We start from the raw sequence: 19,235 nt of genomic DNA, 5'->3' as shown, positions 1-19,235 counted from the left end.
TCACTTTCGGCTTTTCCCATCAGGGGTTGCCACAGCGAACAAGTCGCATGGTAAACCTGGCAATGTTTCACGCCGGATGCCCTTCCTGATGCAACCTTCTCAAAGCAACCGGGCTTGGGACCTGCACAGAGGTGGAGAAGGGAACAGGGAGCAGCCCGGATTTGAACCCTGGTTTCACGGACCGAAGGTGCCGCAAACCAGCACGAGCTAAACCGGGTCCCTCTTTTAACAAATGAAGTAAAAATGTTTAATTAAAAAAAAGCAAGTTATGTTGCATTTCTTGTAAAAAAAAATAATCACCACCAAAAATCATCATAAAAACAAAAAAGATTAAATATGTTGTTTATATGTTGTCCCTCAAGAGACTAGATCTACTTTCTCCTTCAGTGACTCCATTACTACTCAAAACTTTCTTGGAAGATGCTGAATATTTTTGCAAATAGTTTAACATAATACCCCTTATTTCAGCAAAGAGAAAAGGTTACTATTCTGGCATTTTTGTTATAATTGGCATCTTTTTTGACACTGAGCGCATTGCGGCAGGATCCAAACAGCTAAATGAGCAACTTGTTTGTTTAGGTTTTTCAAAGAGAGGTTACAAAAAAGGTAATTATGCACTTTCTGAATATAATGGAATGGAGGGAAAAAAACACTTTTTGAGATGTTTCCGTATTTCTGACTTTGAAAAACATATTGAAAAGACTTTTCAGTCAGTAAATAGTAATCCCATAGCAGGATTGTAAAATGATGCTGTTGTCATTAGCTATGAAGTTAATCACATCAAATCTAAAGTTTTAGTTATGCAGTTGGTCGAGTACTCTTACCTAACAACATCATTCCGAGCAGGGCAATATAGACAAAGATCCTTTCCTTTAAATGGCAAAAGCCTGAAAGCACATTTTTAAGATCAAGTTCCAACTAAAAAAATATTTCCATTGATGTGAGGGGTCTGTTTGACCCTTGTCCTCTTCTGGATTCATTTTAAATCTTATCAATAGTTTATGTTTTAAATGTTAAAAAATTTAAAAAGATGTCAATGATGCAAAATCATTCAAGATAATAAAAAAAAACAATGAAAAGCCTGCTCCTACAATTTAGTTTTCTATGTTCCAATAATATTGCCCTCTATCTGTTGACAGGAAGAGCATAGTCTGCTCATCTGAATGAATTTAGCTACAGTTTCTCATCTATCTTGAATTAACCTGATCCTGGGTAATAACATGTTTATGTGTCTCATAGTAAAATGTGCTCTGCTGCAAACATGCACGCCACCGCCTTCCATGATGTCAACAAATTCATGAACAGCACTCGAGTAACGGCTAATGTCTATTGATCTAAGAGCTTTTCTGACCCACTCTGGAGTCTGATGCCCCTTGAGGGAGGATTGCTGCTGTTGTAGCGGGATCAGGCCATCTATCTTCCTCGGGAGCTCTGTGATCAAACTCTTAAAGGAATCCCAAAGGTCATCGAAAAATCTCCTTCAGTGTTTCCTGTGATTACGAAGAGTTTTTAGCTACAAACTTACACTATATAGCCTTCTGGGTGTAGAATTTTAAATAACAAAAAAATCTTAAAGGTCCGTTCCAATCGTCTTTTTATCTATTTACAAAGCATTTCTCAGTTTTAATTATGATTATGCCGTTTTTAACCATCATGCCATTTTCTAAGACGTAGTTTCAGCAGAGCGGCAGTTGTTGTGAAAAGGACTGTTGGTGTGGAGCATCCCCGTCCCCACTTTCCATCACCTATCAATTTGTGCGCTCTAAACAGATAGGTGACGTTTCATTTACCGGTGAAACTAAAATTGCGAGAAATATATGGGAGCCGCAGAGAAGCAGAGTTTTGAGCCAGATGCCGGCTCAGACGAGGAAAACTTTGTCTGCAAGTGGATCCATTGGAATGGGGCGGAGCAGAGCACGCTCTTTTTCTGATGGCCTATTTTCATCTGCTCCTGATTCACAACGATTTGCATAAAAATAAATATTTTCTTTATATATTGCATGTCCTCCGTTATCAGTAAAATGAAACAAGAACATGTTAAAAACACAATTTTTATCAGATTGGGTCTTTAAATATTGAATACAACTGAATCTCCCCAAAAGAATGTAGCTACAAAAACACCGGGCTGTTATCTAGGTAGTTTTAAATGAGATTTTGGTGTTGGGCACACAGAAAAATTAAGACATGCAATGAAAACTTTTGATCATTTTTAATCACACAGAAAGTTTTTTGTGTCAAAAACACATCCAACATGATCTAGACAAGAATGTGCTGCAGAAGCAGGTGCTAGACACTAAAATACAATTTAATTAATAGGTCTTTTTTAATCAGTTTTCACAAGATAAATGTAAATATAATATAGAAGCGTTATTTAGCACCAAATTAAAAAACAATGCATCCTCTAAGGAAGTCCAGTCATGCAGCTGCAGGAGAATTCCCTCTCCCGTTTATATCGAAGATGCAAATCTGGGGTGACAGTCTCCCGTTGGCAAACCAACAGAAACGCATTTTTCCTCAACCAGCAACTAAGACTTAAACCTCTGCAGCAAACGCAAGACAAGCTATGAGACAGGGAATGTGATGAGGGGGAAAGACATCCCTTTTCTGATGTTCCTAATAAAAAAGAGATCTGATGCTGAAAGCAAAGGTAGAAAAGATGCATCTTATGGTTTGAATGTTGGTGTCGCTGGATAGAATATTTAAATAAAGCAGTATTATCTCATGTAAGTTGTAACTAATGCTTCAGCACTTATATAAAACATTTTTGCAGTAAATAAATTGTTTTTCTTTTTAGAATTTCATGCTTAAAACCTGAAAATGCTGTAACACCAACCCCCTATCGGTATAGTTTTCCTTCAAAATTGAACAGGAAGGTTTAAAAATTTCATTTAGCTTTACATGTTTTAGAGTTATGAAATAATTGTGATACTCCTTGGAATGCATTATTCACAACAGGAGCTTTGCTTTGACCTGGCTTTTTGCTTTCTTTTTGGATTTATACTTTTTTCCATACATGTTTTATCTTGGTTATAAAACGTAAAAATAGTTTGATCTCAAATTTCGTGATTTTTGCAGTAAAAAGAAAGAGACCAAATTTACTAATTAGAGTTAGCTTTTTGGGACAGTTTCAGGGTTATTGGGGAATTATTATGCAACATAATGAAAAATATCTGTAAAAATGTTTTAAAAAGAAGCTGAAGTTTTTCTAAAAAGATATATATACAAAGCTATAAACCACTTTGGAAAGTAGTGAAAAATGCTTCAAAATACACCAAACTGTAAGGATAAAAGAGAAAGAAAGTACAAATCCTTGAATAATTTACAGAAAAACCGCTAAATATATACATGAAGTCAAAGTTTTGACGAGTTAAAATAAAACGTCTTTTTGTGATTCCCTATTTAACGACTGAATTGTTGTTTCTGTGTGAAATATTATCCTTTAATTCTTCCTCTGGATGTGTGTTCAGCACCACAAGATGAAGCAGAATTCCAAGAGAAGCTAACTTCAATGATCCCCACCAGGCATGTTCCATAATTATGAAATAAAGCCAGGCTTAACATCTTCCCTGCCTAAATTTTGTAAATCTTGTTAATGCTCGGGAGGCACATCCTTTTTTTTTTTTTTTTTTTTGTATTTTGTCTGAAATTGTAAAAGTCATTGTGGAAACGCCGCTTTGGTTTTCAAGAGTCTTTGCCAAGTCGAGCTCGGAGCTGTGAAGCACCAGATAAGAGATGAATCTCTTACCTTTTCCAAGCGCCGCACAATTCAGTAGACATGTGTGTTCACACCTTCAGATGTTTGCACGGAAAAAAAACATCATTAATCCTCTCTTATGACACTTTTGTCTGCCAGCTTGTGCGACAGTTTTCATTAATACCTGTAATCCTGTCTGTCCTTGTCATGCCCTCCCACAGAAACATGAACTCTTTTTCAAACAAATTACTGATGTGACACACAGCGCTGAAGCAAACGCTATTACATATGAAGGAATATCCTTTTCTTTGACGCCCAGAGTATCAAAATAATAGCTTCACCCACAGAGATGAACTAATACTCCCGCACACCTATGCTGGACTGAAAGAGCAGACAAGAATCGATTTGGTGGATTAGTATCAAGTAGTAATAAAGTCTGTGATAATAGTTCACAATCACTTTTGGACAGCGCTGCTCTATCTCTTCTAATAACACACCTGCAGTCAGAGCTTAGTTGTTCACCTGGATAATCTGTCAAAGACTGTCTAAATGTTTTCTCTAAAAGGACAAGATCTAAAAATAAGAAAAGAGATTTTTTTAAGAAACTGTGTTGTCTATTCCAAAGCCTGAGCCAGTAACCCCTGGTAATTTCATCTGGATTCTCCCAGCATGAGGTGAGCTGCAGAATCAAGGTTTATGTCAAATGAGGATGACGAATGTGTAAGGTTCTTTTAAAAAACAGCAACACACTAAGAGTGTAGTCAGACTGGAAAACTCAGAATGAGTCCATTTGATTTGGTCCGGATCGAGTCCTGAACCTTGTATTCAGACTGTCGTAAAGCGCACTATTCACCTACGAACTAAAGCTTGTAAACAAAACGATGTGACTAAAGATGAGGGCGGGGAAAAGCAATGAGAGAAAGAATAATGGAAGTCCTACGCTTTTACAGTCCTTGTCCCTAAAGTTCATTTATTCAAACGTTATGTTTTGCTGACCAATTCTGAACGTCTGCACCAAAAGTGTTGTCAGGTACAACACTTTAGACTTGTTACTTTGGTATGGCGGAGGCATGCCGCAAGGCGGCTACTGAGGAGATGATGAAGAAGGTACGCTGGTAGGTGTTTATGACATATAGATTGTTGGGGAAACAGTGAGAAGTGATGTGCGTCACGTTCAAAGTTGTTCTAATGAGCCTGAATTCATCCAATCCCATTTCAATGAGTTGCTGTGTCTCATCGTTGCTCCATGTTTGTCTGCGTTTCATCGGTTGCTCCTTTTCTACTCTGTTTACATCCCGTAATGACCGGCTTCGGTGGCCATTTGGTTCAGTTGTTCAACTCCGAGCACGGAGCCAGTTCAGACTGAGGAAACTCAGCGCAAACCGAAGCTCAGACCAACAGGAAACGAACTGAGACCACCTCAAAAGATGGGTCTGAGAGCCGGTTTGATGTATTCAGACTGAAAATTTGTTCCAAATTAACATGGACATCGATTTCTGGTCCACAATATTAAACCTTAATTTCAAGTTTCAGTTTAAATATGAGAGATGGAGGGTTATGTTGGTGAAACTGAGCAGGCGGAGGGTCATTTGTGTGAATGTGTAATTTTAGAATGCTTGTCGTGTTTTGTAAAGTTTTGTCTGCTGCTTCTATTGACACCTAATCTGGACTGAAAAGCGCTCCTATGATAGAAATGTTATTTAATTTATATGCTATTACTGTACAAACCATGTATAAATTGTTTGAGTAAATCTCTGATTTTACATCCAGTTTGAAGCAAGATTTACAATTTAACTAATTGTAATAATACATTTTTTTTTATTTCAAATGGCTACATGTTCCATTTTAGCTTTAGAATTAGACTCTGGGCAAATTGAAACTTCTCTGTAATAATGAACCAGAGGGTATCTTTTATGTCATGTTCAAGAGCATCACTTGTGGGGCACTTCCTGTCACACTCACTTTGATCATTTTTGATTACAGTGGCGTTTTTAGCAGCGTTGTTTTTGCGCCCTTCAGTTAGTTGGGGGAAAGATCTTTGAATCAGCCAAACAATGGGTCACATGACGTCATTCAGAGTCCGTCTCTTTTCTCAGTAGTTGTTTTCTGGGAGAAAACTACAACTGGATGACAGAAATTGTTTATCTGCTTGTCTCTCAAAGGATTCTTGCTGTGCCCTTAAACTGCATGTCGAGCAGCATTTTCAAAAGAATAGTAACAGAATAAAGCGATTAAATGTTGAATCAAGTCAAAGTTGAATTAAAATATACAATCAATATGAAATCTGTTCTTCACGTGGGTTCGTAAATAAAAAATTGTTGTTCCAGGCGAAAGCAGTTTGTGTTTGTTTTTTATATTTTTCACAGAGGCCTGAGCGGTCCCGGCTGCCACATCAATAGTAAAACAGCATCCGTGCACGCCAACCATGTCGTGACAGATTTGGATTTTCCCACTACGCGCATGTCACAGTATGGCTGGCACTCATGCTTGAGATGAACACAGCTGGAGGAGTCTGTGCTGCTCGGTTTATAAACTTCCTCTGCCCGTGTAAAGTGTGCCAGATCGTTTGACTCGAGCAGAAAACAAATCTCTGTTGTGGAATATTTCTAACTCATTGAAAGAACAAGAACATCCACCGATCATCATGTGACATTAGCAAAAAAAGAATCCTGCAGGAGTTCCTACAATGAATGACAGAGGGAACACAAGACATGCTGCTACACAAAAGCAGAGGTGTCTACCCTCCACCCTTCTATCTCTCACAGTGGTGACAGCGGTCTAGAGGGTCGGACTGAGGAGTTTTGCATTAAATATCAGGGATTGAGATGGTCTCAAGCGGATGGACAGACGCTTAAGTGCAGCGCGTTTTCCTTCCATAATGAACCTTCTGCTTCACTTGGCCCCACATGCTCCCATCATGAAGGCCGCTCCTTTTTCTAGTCTTTTGTAAAAAAACTTTATGGAAACATGAGGACGTTTGTAAACTACAACACTTTAGTATTTAGAAACTACAACATATGCAGATATGGACAACATTTTTATGACCTCCATTGATGAAAAAAACGCACAGGAGTAATAATATATAAGAATTGACCAAAAATTAACAGGTAAAAACACCCAATATACTTTAATGAATGGTTAATAATAATAATAATAATAATAAAGAAAATAGTTGAATAATAGGTTTATTATAGAAAATGTATTGTGTTTAAAAATGTCAGACTTATTATGTTAAGGCTCTAAAGTTAGGAGCATTTCTTTATAAATACCAAATTTATAAAATAAAAAACAACAAATTCAAGATTTCTGCCAACTGGTCCTTAAAATTAAAAGCAAGAACAGGACAGATTTTGTTTAATCCATTCGAATAAATTACAATAAAATAGATAAAGTAGACAAAAATAAGTCTAATAACCCAAACTGTAAAATAAAACCTAATGAAATCTGGAACAACAGCAGCTCAGTCAAACATAAACAGCAAACGTTTACTCTTCAAACACCTTCTTTTTTTTTTTTACTTTTTTTTACAGTAGTATAAAAGTTGTTCATTAATGTGTTTTGTTTTTCCAAATATCATTCACATTTTTAAAAATAGTACATCGAAACTTGTTTTTATTTTTTATAATAATTTTTAAATATTGGATGTCAATTCATACTTAACCTTTGTACCTGTTAAATTCATTTCTGTTAGTTTAACCATAAACAGATTGGGTTTGTGGGATATATACAACTAATCCCTCTTTTTTTTTACATTTTAGTTTGTTTATTTGTTTATATTAAAGCATTAGAATAATGGAATATTATAATGAAAAAATAAAAAAACACAAATATATCGTAAGTAATACATCCATGGGAAAACGGAGAAAACAAACAAAGACGAAAGAAGATGATGCCATAATCCTGACTGTAATAATCATAAACTTAAGAATCAAATTTATATAATTCCTCCCTTTTTGTGTTTTCTGTTTTTAAATATATATTTTTACATTGTTGCCATAATCTGGTTTCTATTAGATCAAGTGTAGATAATTTACCACGTAACATTTTGATTTTTCATTAGATTTGATCAAGTAACATATATTTATCAAGAATAATGAATAATTATTGTCTGTAGACAGAAAAGGTCTTTTCTATAAGTTGGTGTGTGACTGTGTCTCCTGAGCTGCACACACTCCAGTGGTTGAAAGACTGAAAGACAGACTGGGTCTCCCCTGGGATCTGGGAGAGAAGATGCATCTAGGTTATTGATTTTCAATGCACCGTTGGACTTTTAACAGGCTGTCTGAGCAGAAAAGAAGCCCACCAGGCTGAGTTTAACTTTGCATCATGATAACCGACTGCTCGTTTCATTCTCCCTCCCTTATAAAACTCACTACTCTTGAAACAGAGCCATGCGTCACTTTACATTCTGTTTTCTTTGCATGCATTTGCTCAGTCAAAATGCACACATGGCTGCACATGCTCAGTAAAAACAGAACGTTGGTCAGAGGCCCGTACTATCTGCATTTCTTCCTAAAAAGCCTCTAAAAGGCTGCGACACACCTTCATCTCCTCTCTTGTCATTGAGCCAAAGCTGCTCACTCGCTGCCAGCACATCTAGCTAGCGCCTTCAAGGAGCAAATGTGTAAGTGGGATCATAAAAGCTGCTCATGTATGAATGATGGATTGTTAAGGCAATCTCCGGCACAGAATGATGGCCTGCAAGCTTGGATCAACAGGGCCTTGAAGAGGCAGGCGGCGTCGCTGGTATTTGCCCAGCGTGTGCAGAGCGAGTCTCCCAGGCCGCATCTATGAATGCAAAAATTCTGCCTACATTGTCAGACTCTCTGAAGCAGAAGCAGCACAGAGTTGAAGGCAGTAAAACTACTTTGTCACTTCCAGGTGTCAAACTGAAGGTCCAGGCAGCTCCTGTATTGATTCTTACCTGTAATACAATAGTTAGCAAAGTAAAATGTGTAAAAAAAAGTCGTACAACCTTCTTCTTCCTCCTCTTCTGTATTTAATCATAGTAAGGTGTTAAAGGTCTTTCTTTGTAAAAAAAAAAATCACCCCAACTCACTCTTGTTTGACTTAATTAGATAATTTTACTGTCGATAGCAAAGAAGTGTCCATGTCTACGTCCCATTAAAGTCATTTCCTGCTACTTCATTCGGGGAATACCGAAACTGCTCCCTATGAGGATCCAGAACCTCCGGAAATCTCTGTGATAGCAGCCCGTTACACCCATCCCATAACTGGTATCTAAAGAAAAGAGGTCCATTGGGAATCTGGTTCAAAAGATCAAAAGTTTGTCCCAAATTTCCAAAAAAACTATTTCTGCAAGGTAGTTGAGAGAAAAGTAATAGATCTGTTCCATAGATGACTGCAGGAACGTAGATTAAACTCCTTCTTTAACTTAAAAAAAATGGGGGAAAACATCTGAAATAGTCCTGCACCTGAAGAAGACATGATACCTTTTTTTGGTAGCATGCCTCTTTGGTCCACATTCCTCCAGCATGACTCTACACAAAGAAATCCCTTCATCAACACAAGAAAACCTCTGATCTTTTTGTCAGATACTGCCTACACCAGGAAGTACAAACCATAAACAGGATGTGTTCTCCAAAAAAACTGCTCCTTAATACTCAAATTCATATGTCAAACAAGAACATTTGTGTTAATTACAATGTTTTGTAATAAAATCACAGACTAACTTGTCATAGAGCTACACCAGACAACAGGAATCTGTGATTTTAGGGCAAATCCATAATTAGCAACGTGTGATTAACTAACAATGTAAATGTCAGCCTCTGAGTCATTGCATTAGTTTGATTTATGACCCTTTTAAAAGTTTTTGTTAAAACATGTAATTGAGTTTTATAGTACGGATGCTAGGAACGTTTTTTTCTTTAAGCCTGACTGAGAACAATTTAGGCTAAGAGAGAAAGAACTCATCAAACACATTTGAAGCATTTGATCAGCCGCACGCGGATGTAATCATTGTCTCGATTCACCGTGTAAAGGCAGAAGAAAAGTGCTGGATGCTCTGACATCGAGAAATGTTGGTATTAAAATGGAAAATGTGAAGGAGAGACTCGAAGACGAAGATGCAGACAAAGAAAGAGCAAGGTAAGCTAATCCACTGCAGGAGTGCTGAGAGGGCACTGCCCCATTACAGCTGCTCTCCTGACCTTGACTTGCTGGAAGCAGAAAGTGAAAAGGACCTTTGAGAGACTGGCAGCCAGAGAATATTAAACAGATTGGATTGAATCAAGAAGACTGAGAAGAAAACCCGACAGAGGCTGATCTAGGCATGTAAAATCAGTTTTACATCATTTAGGTTATTGTGTACGTATTTTTAGATTATAGATATAAATACAACATTTATCACCTTACAAATTACAAAATGTCTTAAAACATGCTACCTTGTTTTCCTAAAGACCCACTCCAATCATTTTTTGATGTATTTTAAAAGCATTCCTACTGGTCTTTAATTGGGATTATGTGGTTTTAGCCCAAATTAAAAAAAAACTGTGTAGTTTTCTAGGACATAGTTTCTGCAGAGCAGCAGTAGTTCGATAGAACTTTGCCTCTGAGTTGTGGACAGGACCACTTGTGTGGGACAACCCCGTCTGCCTTCCTTTTGCTGAGAGCCCTCTGTTTACACAATATCCTGCAGCCCCTCACTACCCCTAACCTAACATTACCAGTGTAACAGAAATGGCGAGCAATTTTGGGGTTCTCCGACCGTACAGTTTTGAGCCAGATTCCAGCTCAGACGAGAAAAAACAAAGACGTACATGGATCTATTTGTCTGCAAGTGGATCAATCGGAATAGAGAGGAGCAGGGAGACTGTGGCCCGCCCACAGTACTTTCTACACAACAAATAAGTTCTTTTCAAGTTCAAATGTCATTTTGTGTGGGGAACAATTTATTTATTGTTCTGCTTGTCTCTGTCGTTTCTTAAAAGTCCTTAAACGTAATTAGAAAACCTCATGTTTGGAAAATTGTTTAACATCTTGTTAACATTGAACTCGACTCCCACTTTTCCACATGATGAAGACTCAAACTGGATTGGGAGAAAAGCAGAAGAAAGAACCGGTGCTGTGCTGTCAGGAAGAAGGCCGAGGGGGAAATCTAGTTGATCTTGAAGATGGGAAAAGAGATTTTAACCTATGAGGCAGAGAACCTGAACTAACAAAGGTTGAGGAGTGATGCAAGGAGATGAAGAATGAAGAAGATGAAGTGGGAGGGCAAATGTGTAGCAATTAATTAAACCTCATGTTTATTTCTGCAAATTGAAGTTTAGAGACTTGTGGGTTCTTTATTACCAAACACCTTCTCACTTTCATCTTTAAAACCCAGCATGCTTCCTCTTAATGGCTAAATGTGTACAGAACGATGGCCTTTACCTTTAAATACCCATAAAATCGTATCATCCTGTGCTTCAAGGACACCTTGTGACACAAATAGTCATTTGAAATGCTACTAAAGTTATAAAATGCAGGTTCAGTCCACAGCTTCACTCACTGCTGCCACACACAAAGGGACCAAACGCATGCAAACATTTTCCCTGCCGTCACTCACGCATGTCTGCACACTTCCCGTCACCACACGCTCAGGCAGAGCTGCAGTTCTCCCAAAAAAAAAAGACGAGTGCAGAAGCTCAGGAGTATTACAGGCGTCAATGCAACAAGGCACACGTCCAGCCTTCCTTGTAAGCAAACTGTGTTTCTTGTTTCAGCCAATAAAAAAAGAAAAGAAGAAAAAAAGCACAAGGAGGGGTCAAACGGACAGATAAGGTAAGGAAGACTATCTACTGATTTTCAGCCATTTTAAAAAGAAAACTGTGTCGTTTTATAAGACAGTTTCTGCAGAGCGGCAGGTAGGTTTTTAGAAATGTATCTCTGAATAGTGGAAAGGACGATTGGCTTGTAGCATTCCCGCCCCTCTTCCCCTCTACGTAACTTAGAGCTCTCGGTTTACATGCTCTTTCGCTATAGCTTACAATTCCTCACAACCCCAACTGGTGCAACAACAATGACGGGCAATACTGAATGAATCTAGTTATTTACAAGTGGATGCATCAGAATGGAGCGGAGCAGGGAGCTTGTGGCCCACCCTGCATATTTTCTATCTATAAAATTGGCTTTGTTTCCAACGGCATTCTTTCGTCTGCTCATTCCGATTTGAATAAAGAAATACTCAGAAATGTAATTTTGAGCTTAATTTTCTGTTATGTCCGCCATCATCAGAAAAATGCCAAAAGAACATATTAAAAACACCAAAATATCCAATTTTCATCAGTTTTAAATATTTAAAAAATATATATACATTTTTTTAAACCCATTTAACTGTTGTAATTTGACATAAATGTAAATATTAAAATTTACTTTCCATTTTTCTGATAGGAAATGCATTTTCCAGGTAGTTTAGTCCACTCTCAGGAGCACAGTGCCAAACAAAATAAAAGTGTGACATTTTCCGCTTCTCCCACCAAACTGAAATGAATGCACTCCATTCACACCACAGCTACTTGGTCACATCCAATAGCAGGTGTGAAAACTTACCTGAATTCTTTATGGTGAGTCTTTATTTTAGGTAACACTTGGAGCAGCTTTCGTAGCTGAGCAACAATCCGTTCTTACCAAACTGATTCAGATCAAACTGAATCCTGGACTGAAAATGGACTCAAATTATGTCAGTTGTATAGATTTGTGCTTACTTTCACACCTGTAATTATCTTGTTCATGACAAAGATTTCCTTTCAGATGAAACAACAAAGGACTCAAAGGACATGCAAACTCCAAACAGATGCGTTCAATTTTTTTGGAGTGAGGTGGAGTAAATTGCTGTTTCAGTGTTCGGCTGGTGTAATTGTTATCTACCAAAACAGCTCAGCGAGAAAAAGAGGTGTGTGTCTGTGTTCCTGTCTCTTTGTCTGTGTACCAGCCAGCAATTTCACAGAGTTGTTGTTTAAACACAGCTGCCTCACCCACAGCGAGCTGCAGCTCTTAATCTCTCACTCTTCTGGCTTCATGGGCGCAGGCTGTGCATTAAATCTAGCGGATTGTGTGAGAACAAGTCTCCTTGGGTGTCGTTATTAACTGGAAGTGGGGCTTAAAACGCTGACAAAGAGAAAGTTTTCACAAACGAAGAGTCCGATAGTGAACCAGAAAAATGTGAGCACAGATGTGAGATCATATCTGGAACTTCATCTAAGATGAGACCTGCACGACTGGATGATCAACATGTAAGACAAGAGAACTGGTGGGGCTGCAATGCATTCACAAATCTGGAATTTGTTTTTGAAGCTGTTTATATTCTCACAGAGCAGATCACAGATGAGCTCCTGTTGAAAAGGAAACAACTACATTTGACACGTTTGGTTTTTGCACTGATGCACCAAAAATGTCATTATTCAAACATTTTGCAGAAGTTTTATTAATTCCATCTGGCTGCTGCACCTGCAGCCTAGATCACGAGTCAGCAAAAGGTCAAAAAAGAGGAAAATGCATCCCACCTGAGGTGTCCCACATGTTGAGCTCAATCCTCTGTTTGTCAATCTCAAAGCTGGCTGTGTAGTTCTCAAAAACCGTGGGGACATAACTCTGAAATAGGAAAAAAGATCAAAGCTTTTTTTAGACAATCGTCATGCAATTTGATGGGAATCAGACTCCCAACCAACTCCAACTGCTGGTGGGTGAGGAGAAGCAGGAGGTGTTGGAGGCTCCATGGGGCGATCTGTGCTTTTAAACTCTCAGCTTTTAAATTGAACATTGAAGAAGGAAATGAAAATATAGCATTTTACTTAAACTTGTGTTAACTTTTTCCACGTCAGAAAAAAACGATTTAATCATGTAATTATTATTTTAATAACTCTTTTTTTTTTAAAGCGCAGAGATTCTTTAATTTATTTGATTCTCTGTTTCCCAAAACACGCGTCATGCGTAAAAGCGCACAAAGGTCAGATTCGTTTTGTTATGAATGTCAAACGATGGAGTTATAATATGTAATCTAAAAGTCTCTAAAGAAGAAGCATATATAGAAATAAACAATATTTTGCATTGCGAGACAAATTTGATTTTTAGGATTCTTTTTGCGCAAACGCGCATTATAGGCTCTTCTGAGTCAGGCACATTGATTTGGTCAAACGGAGTCTTACCTCTGGATAAGAGTCTTTGGCAAAGACATGAAGGAGAGCCGTTTTGCCACACTGCGAATCCCCGACAACAACTATCTTACAGTGAAGTAAGCCCTTGTTGTTGTTCTCCATCGCGCTCTATCCGCGTTACTGGCTGGTTCCGAGTCGCTCCCGTCTTGTCATGGAGGTCTTAGAGATTGAGGGAGCAGTCCTGGTCCGTCCGGGTCAAAACTTCTGTCCCGAGGTTGGCTTCATACTCTGCGCTGCGCTGTGCTCCTCTGCGTTTCCATTCACGCAGCTGAAACACCTGGTGAAGGCTGTTAAGGTGAGGTATCTAAATGGATTTCCTGTTTGGCCTCAACAAAATAAAAGCCTCATTCATCAAAATGTGCATTTTTGGTGTTTGTTTTTGGAGTTCCACAAAGCAAATGTTTATTATCTAAGAGGAATCCTATTGATTATATTATTGTGACACATGGTTTAAAGATGTCAAAGAAAAATATTGGGCTCTTTGATCATAAAAAAATCCAATTTTGCCCGACATCTACCACTTTTTAAAACGTTTGATGACAAAAAATATACATTTTCCCCAATTCCCATCATTGTCTGAAAAAAATTATTAAAGGCAATTTAAAAATCAAACGTTTGTGTTATATCCTCTTAACACAAAAATGGTTTTACTCTCATTTGCAAAGATGCTCTGTAACTATATGAAGGGAGAGTTTCTGATCCCTTAATCCAAAGAACCAGTGCCATACATCAGAAGAAAAGTCACACTCAAAAAAAAAAAAACTGCCTTTGTCTGACTTAAAGCAGCTACTTTGCAGCATTTAGGAGGATGCAGGGGAAAGGTGTGCCATTTAAACAAAAAAAAAGTGTTCTTGATTTGCATGACAAGCATTTATTTGGAAAGAAGTCAAGTCACAACTTTTTTTAATCATTTATTTTGAAACTCAAATACAGGATGCAGATGAGCTCCAGAGAAACCAACTGTGTTTTGGCTCCATCGTCTGGTGGAAAGAAGAAAGAAAGATTTAAGTCACTGAGAAAAAATTCAGATGTTACTGTGTTGTGTTTGTTTATTATCAATGAAGTGTGTTAAAAGAGAGGTGACAGCATGCACTGTGATTTTTTTGTTGGGTAGTTTTATTTTATTTCATGTAGTTTTGTCAAACGTCATGCTGAGTGTATTACAACATCTAAAGGACTATCAGAGCCTTCTTGGGAAACTCAATGAAGCTGTGGAAAACCACTCTTGAAGTCAATGGCAAGCCACTTGCACAAGTGTCCATCAAATGTGGGGTATACCAAGGTGATGCTCTGTCCCCACTGCTGTTCTGCAAAGGTCTGAACTCCCTCAGCCCAATAATTAACAAAACTGGCTATGGATACAGACTCAGAAATGGGGCCAATATCAGTCACTTCCTCTACATGGATGACATCAACATATATGATAAGAGCGAGCGTGACATTGACTCCCTGATCCACACCACCAGTATCTACAGTACTGACATTGGAATGTCATTCGGGCTCGAGAAATGCAGCCGGATGGTGACAAAGAGAGGCAAGGTAGTCCACACTGGAGGGGTCTCACTCCCAGAGGGGGCGACAGTGGCTCAGGTGGTTGAGCGGGTCGTCCAATGATCGAAGGGTCAACGGTTCGACCCTCCTTGCCTCCAGTGTGGCCTCCACTGGTGTGTGGATGTGCATGGATCATCCCGGTGATGGTCAGAGGGGCCGTAGGCACAAAATGGCAGCCACGCCTCTGTCAGTCTGCCCCAGGGCAGCTGTGGCTACAACCGTAGCTTACCATCACCAAGTATGAATGAGGAGTGAATGAATAATGGACACAATGTAAGCGCTTTGAGCGTCTGGAAAAGCGCTGAAAAATCCAATCCATTATTATTTAATAGCAGACATCGAGGACAGTTACAAGTACCTTGGAATTCCGCAGGCAAATGGCAACCTGGAACAGGCAACAAGGAAAGCTAACTGTAAGGAATGTAAAGGAATGCAACAGCTAAATACCTCCAACGAGTAAGGCAAGTCCAGAGAAGCCAGCTCAATGGCAAAAATAAGACCCAGGCAATGAACAATAACACTGCCAGTTATCGGATATCCTGCAGGAATAATAAGATGGCCAAAGGAAGAGATTCAGACCACGGTTGTTATGACACAAAAGCTCCTCACCGTACATGGAGGGTTCCATACCCAATCCAGCACCCTGAGACTGAATGCTAGCTGCAAGGAAGGAAGCTGAGGATCCATGAATACAACAAGCTCAACGCTCCAACTGACAGTGTTCTCAGTGAGTGTCTCAGGCAATGGAGAGCAGAGGACAGATCCTCATGGGAGGACAAACCCCTGCATGGGATGTTCCATCGGACCATAACTGAAGTAGCTGATATCAAGAAGTCCTACCAATGGTAGCAAAAGGCTGGACCACAGGACAGCACTGAAGCACTCATCCTGGCAGCTCAGGAACAAGCACTAAGCACCAGAGCGATAGAGGCTCAGATCTACCACACCAGACAAGACCCAAGGTGTATATCATAAATTTATATGTAGGGACATATTGGGATTTTTGGGGGCTGCCCTGGTGCACAGGCAAGGCGGTCGACCTCCAATCATAAAATTGCAAGGTCAATTCCCACCTTGCCAAGTGTCAGCGCATCCTTGGGCAAGACACTGAACCCCACCTACCCTCTGGTGTTTATAGGATGACACCAGAGCCACCATTAGTGTATGAATGTGTGTTTGTGTTTGTGTGAATGGGACTGTGACTGTAAAGCACTGATTGCAAGACATAAAAAGACAAAAAGTTGGCTATTTCTGTCTGTGCCTTTCGTTACTGTGTACTTATGACAAGTGCAATGACACAAGATGAATTGTATTATTAAAGTTGTCTTTCTGTTCTTTCATTTTTTTGTTACTGAAAACAGTATCATTGTAAGATTAATTATATTTTTCAAAATGAACCGTCTTTCTTTAAAATATATTTGCTAGTTAATGTGTTTTTTATTTTTCTTGTTCCTACAAGGAAAAGAAATACCCAAATGTTTAGGCAGTTGAAATTTTTGTCAAATTTTGGTCGGTGACATTTTTGCTGCCATATTTCATGTAAGAACAAATTCATATACAAAATTATGGAGGAGAAAAATTCAGTGTTATACCTCCAATGTCAATTGAGACTTAGATTTTGATGTGAATTTCTTCCTTATGCAATTATATGGATCCTTTTGTCTTCTAAACATCACATAAATTAATTCAGGCCAGAATGAGAGTATGCGGACTTAGTGTGTTCATGAAGGAGCAGCTTTGTGCTTCTCACCACTTCCTGTGTCTCATTGAAACTGCATAGCTAAACAGAAGAGCAGTATCAGCTCCAGGATGCAGCGGATGTATAATTATAATGTATAATGTCACTGTCAGGATCTTCTCTCTGCAGTGCTTTAATCAAATATTTTATTTAAAAAAAGAAGCCCAAAGGATCACACTGATCATGCTGCTTAGGGAAAAATTACCAGTGTTTATTTTGAACAGGTATGAATGAACCCATCTAAATAACAGCAAATCCTACATTTCATTTTATTATTGTAGTGTACAGAACAGAGCAGATTCATCCACTCTGGCAGAAGTTCTCCAACATCTTCATCAGAAAAAAAAATATCGTCTTCCATCTCGTCTATCGTCTTTGCCCGCGTCTTTGGTCTCTCTGTAGGAGGCCCCAGAGTGGTACGCATCTACACACATGAAGAAAAAAAAACAGCTTTAATGGAATTTTTTTTATTTGATGAACTGAAGGAGCAACTCTCTAAAGCTACCCCCCCCCCCCCCCCCCCGGCAACACGTGTTCAAGAGACCACTTCTACTGAAGAGTCTATGTAAACGTGTGTATCTGCACGTCTTGGGCTTCCACGTTCAAAACTCTCGCACTCATGTGTCACTATGCGAGTTTCTACGACAGGTGTTTAAAGTTACACCAGTTTGAACTGTGACCAATCAGAGACTCCGATTTGGTAGTGATGTATGGATGGGATCCCTTTTAATTCACGGAAGTGCCAACCGTTAGAAAACTGATCCTGGAGGAGAAATGAATCATTCCTGAGGACGTCTTTCAGGACATTGAACCATTTCCAAACCAGAACAATAATTTGTAGATGTTTGGTCAAAAATAACATCCCATAATATAAGTTTAAAGACCTACTCCAATGAAAATGGTGTTTTTAAAATGTGGCATTTTTCTGATGATGGAGGACATATATAAAGAAAAATTCAGCTTAAAGTTGCATTTATGAGTATTTCTATATTCAAATGATTGTAAAACAGGAGCAGACGAAAAGATACTGTTGGAAAAAGAGCTTATTTGTGATGTAGAAAATATGCTGATGCGCATCATAAAAGAGACGTCCGATGCAAATTTGAGACGCGAATCGTGTTCGGTGTCAACGCAGCTGAACACCTCCTGATAGCCCTTCCATTCATCAGGAATCTAGAAGAGTTATGAAGAACCAATGAGTTTTTTTATTTCAAAAATACGGAAAATTTTGCGTGAAGAGAAAGTGTTTCGCGTATCCTCACGTGTAAAATCAAACTGCAGCTTTTTTCCCACAAACTAAAGAAGTTTCAATTAGATGGTTGCATTGACTCTGTAACAGACTGACGACCTGTTCTGAGGTACTGTTTTTACACTACAGTAGCTCGGATAGGCTCCAGCAACCCCAAATGGATTCAGTAGGCTTATGGATCGCTGGATGGTGGCATTGAACTGTGAATTTACTCTATAATGAGTTTTTTTCCCTTTGGTTTTCCCCTTTTTACAATATGAAAATAGCTTGTTGACCTTCATTATTTTAGTGACCTTTCTGCAAATATACAGTATATGCAAATCCATAAAACCCTTTATAATGTCTGAAAATCTGAACTAATAATTGTTTTTATGTTTTCTGTGTCAGTAATGTGTCTTCTCATTACACCAAACATTTGTTGCTGTGTTTCATGACACTTCGTGAACGTTTGCATAGGACCATACGAACTGGACAATGCAGCAATGGTCTACCGTCCTGTTCTCTGATGAGGGTCGGGTCACCCTTCACAGAAATGATGGTCGTCAACGTTTATGGAGTTGAGGTGACCGATGCGCCAAGGTCCATCTGGTCCTCAGAGTTTACTTTGGTGAAGGAGGAGCAACAGTCTGGACAGGCATCACCATAAAGTGGTTGGTTCACCAGATAGATGGTCCAGTCACTGCAGGTTCTTACCTCAGATACATCTTAGAACCATCATCACCCCCCACTTTCTGTTCATGGATGATAATGCTCCACCACATGGAACCAGAATTGTCAAAGCTGGTTTTCAGGAAGTGGGAGTGCTTCATATGGTTTGAGCAGCAATGACCTCTGACCTGAACCCCATAG

General features: G+C 38.9%; 1 protein-coding gene across 1 annotated transcript in view; it reads right to left on the bottom strand.

The window, feature by feature from the left end:
* LOC101155643 (rho-related GTP-binding protein RhoN) overlaps window positions 1-14,166 on the bottom strand; it is a 29,804-nt gene extending 15,638 nt beyond the window's left edge. Inside the window, exons 1-2 of the mRNA XM_004080241.4 lie at window positions 13,840-14,166; window positions 13,198-13,285 (exon numbers count right to left, since the gene is read on the bottom strand). Coding sequence (XP_004080289.1) covers window positions 13,198-13,285; window positions 13,840-13,950 — 199 coding nt within the window. The 5' untranslated portion in view covers window positions 13,951-14,166. The remainder of the gene's footprint in view (window positions 1-13,197; window positions 13,286-13,839) is intronic.
* Between the last annotated feature and the right edge of the window lie 5,069 nt (window positions 14,167-19,235).

The sequence above is a fragment of the Oryzias latipes genome, chromosome 19 (genome assembly GCF_002234675.1).
Source record: "Oryzias latipes chromosome 19, ASM223467v1".
Taxonomy (NCBI): Eukaryota; Metazoa; Chordata; class Actinopteri; order Beloniformes; family Adrianichthyidae; genus Oryzias; species Oryzias latipes.
This window is presented reverse-complemented; position numbering and strand designations above follow the sequence as displayed.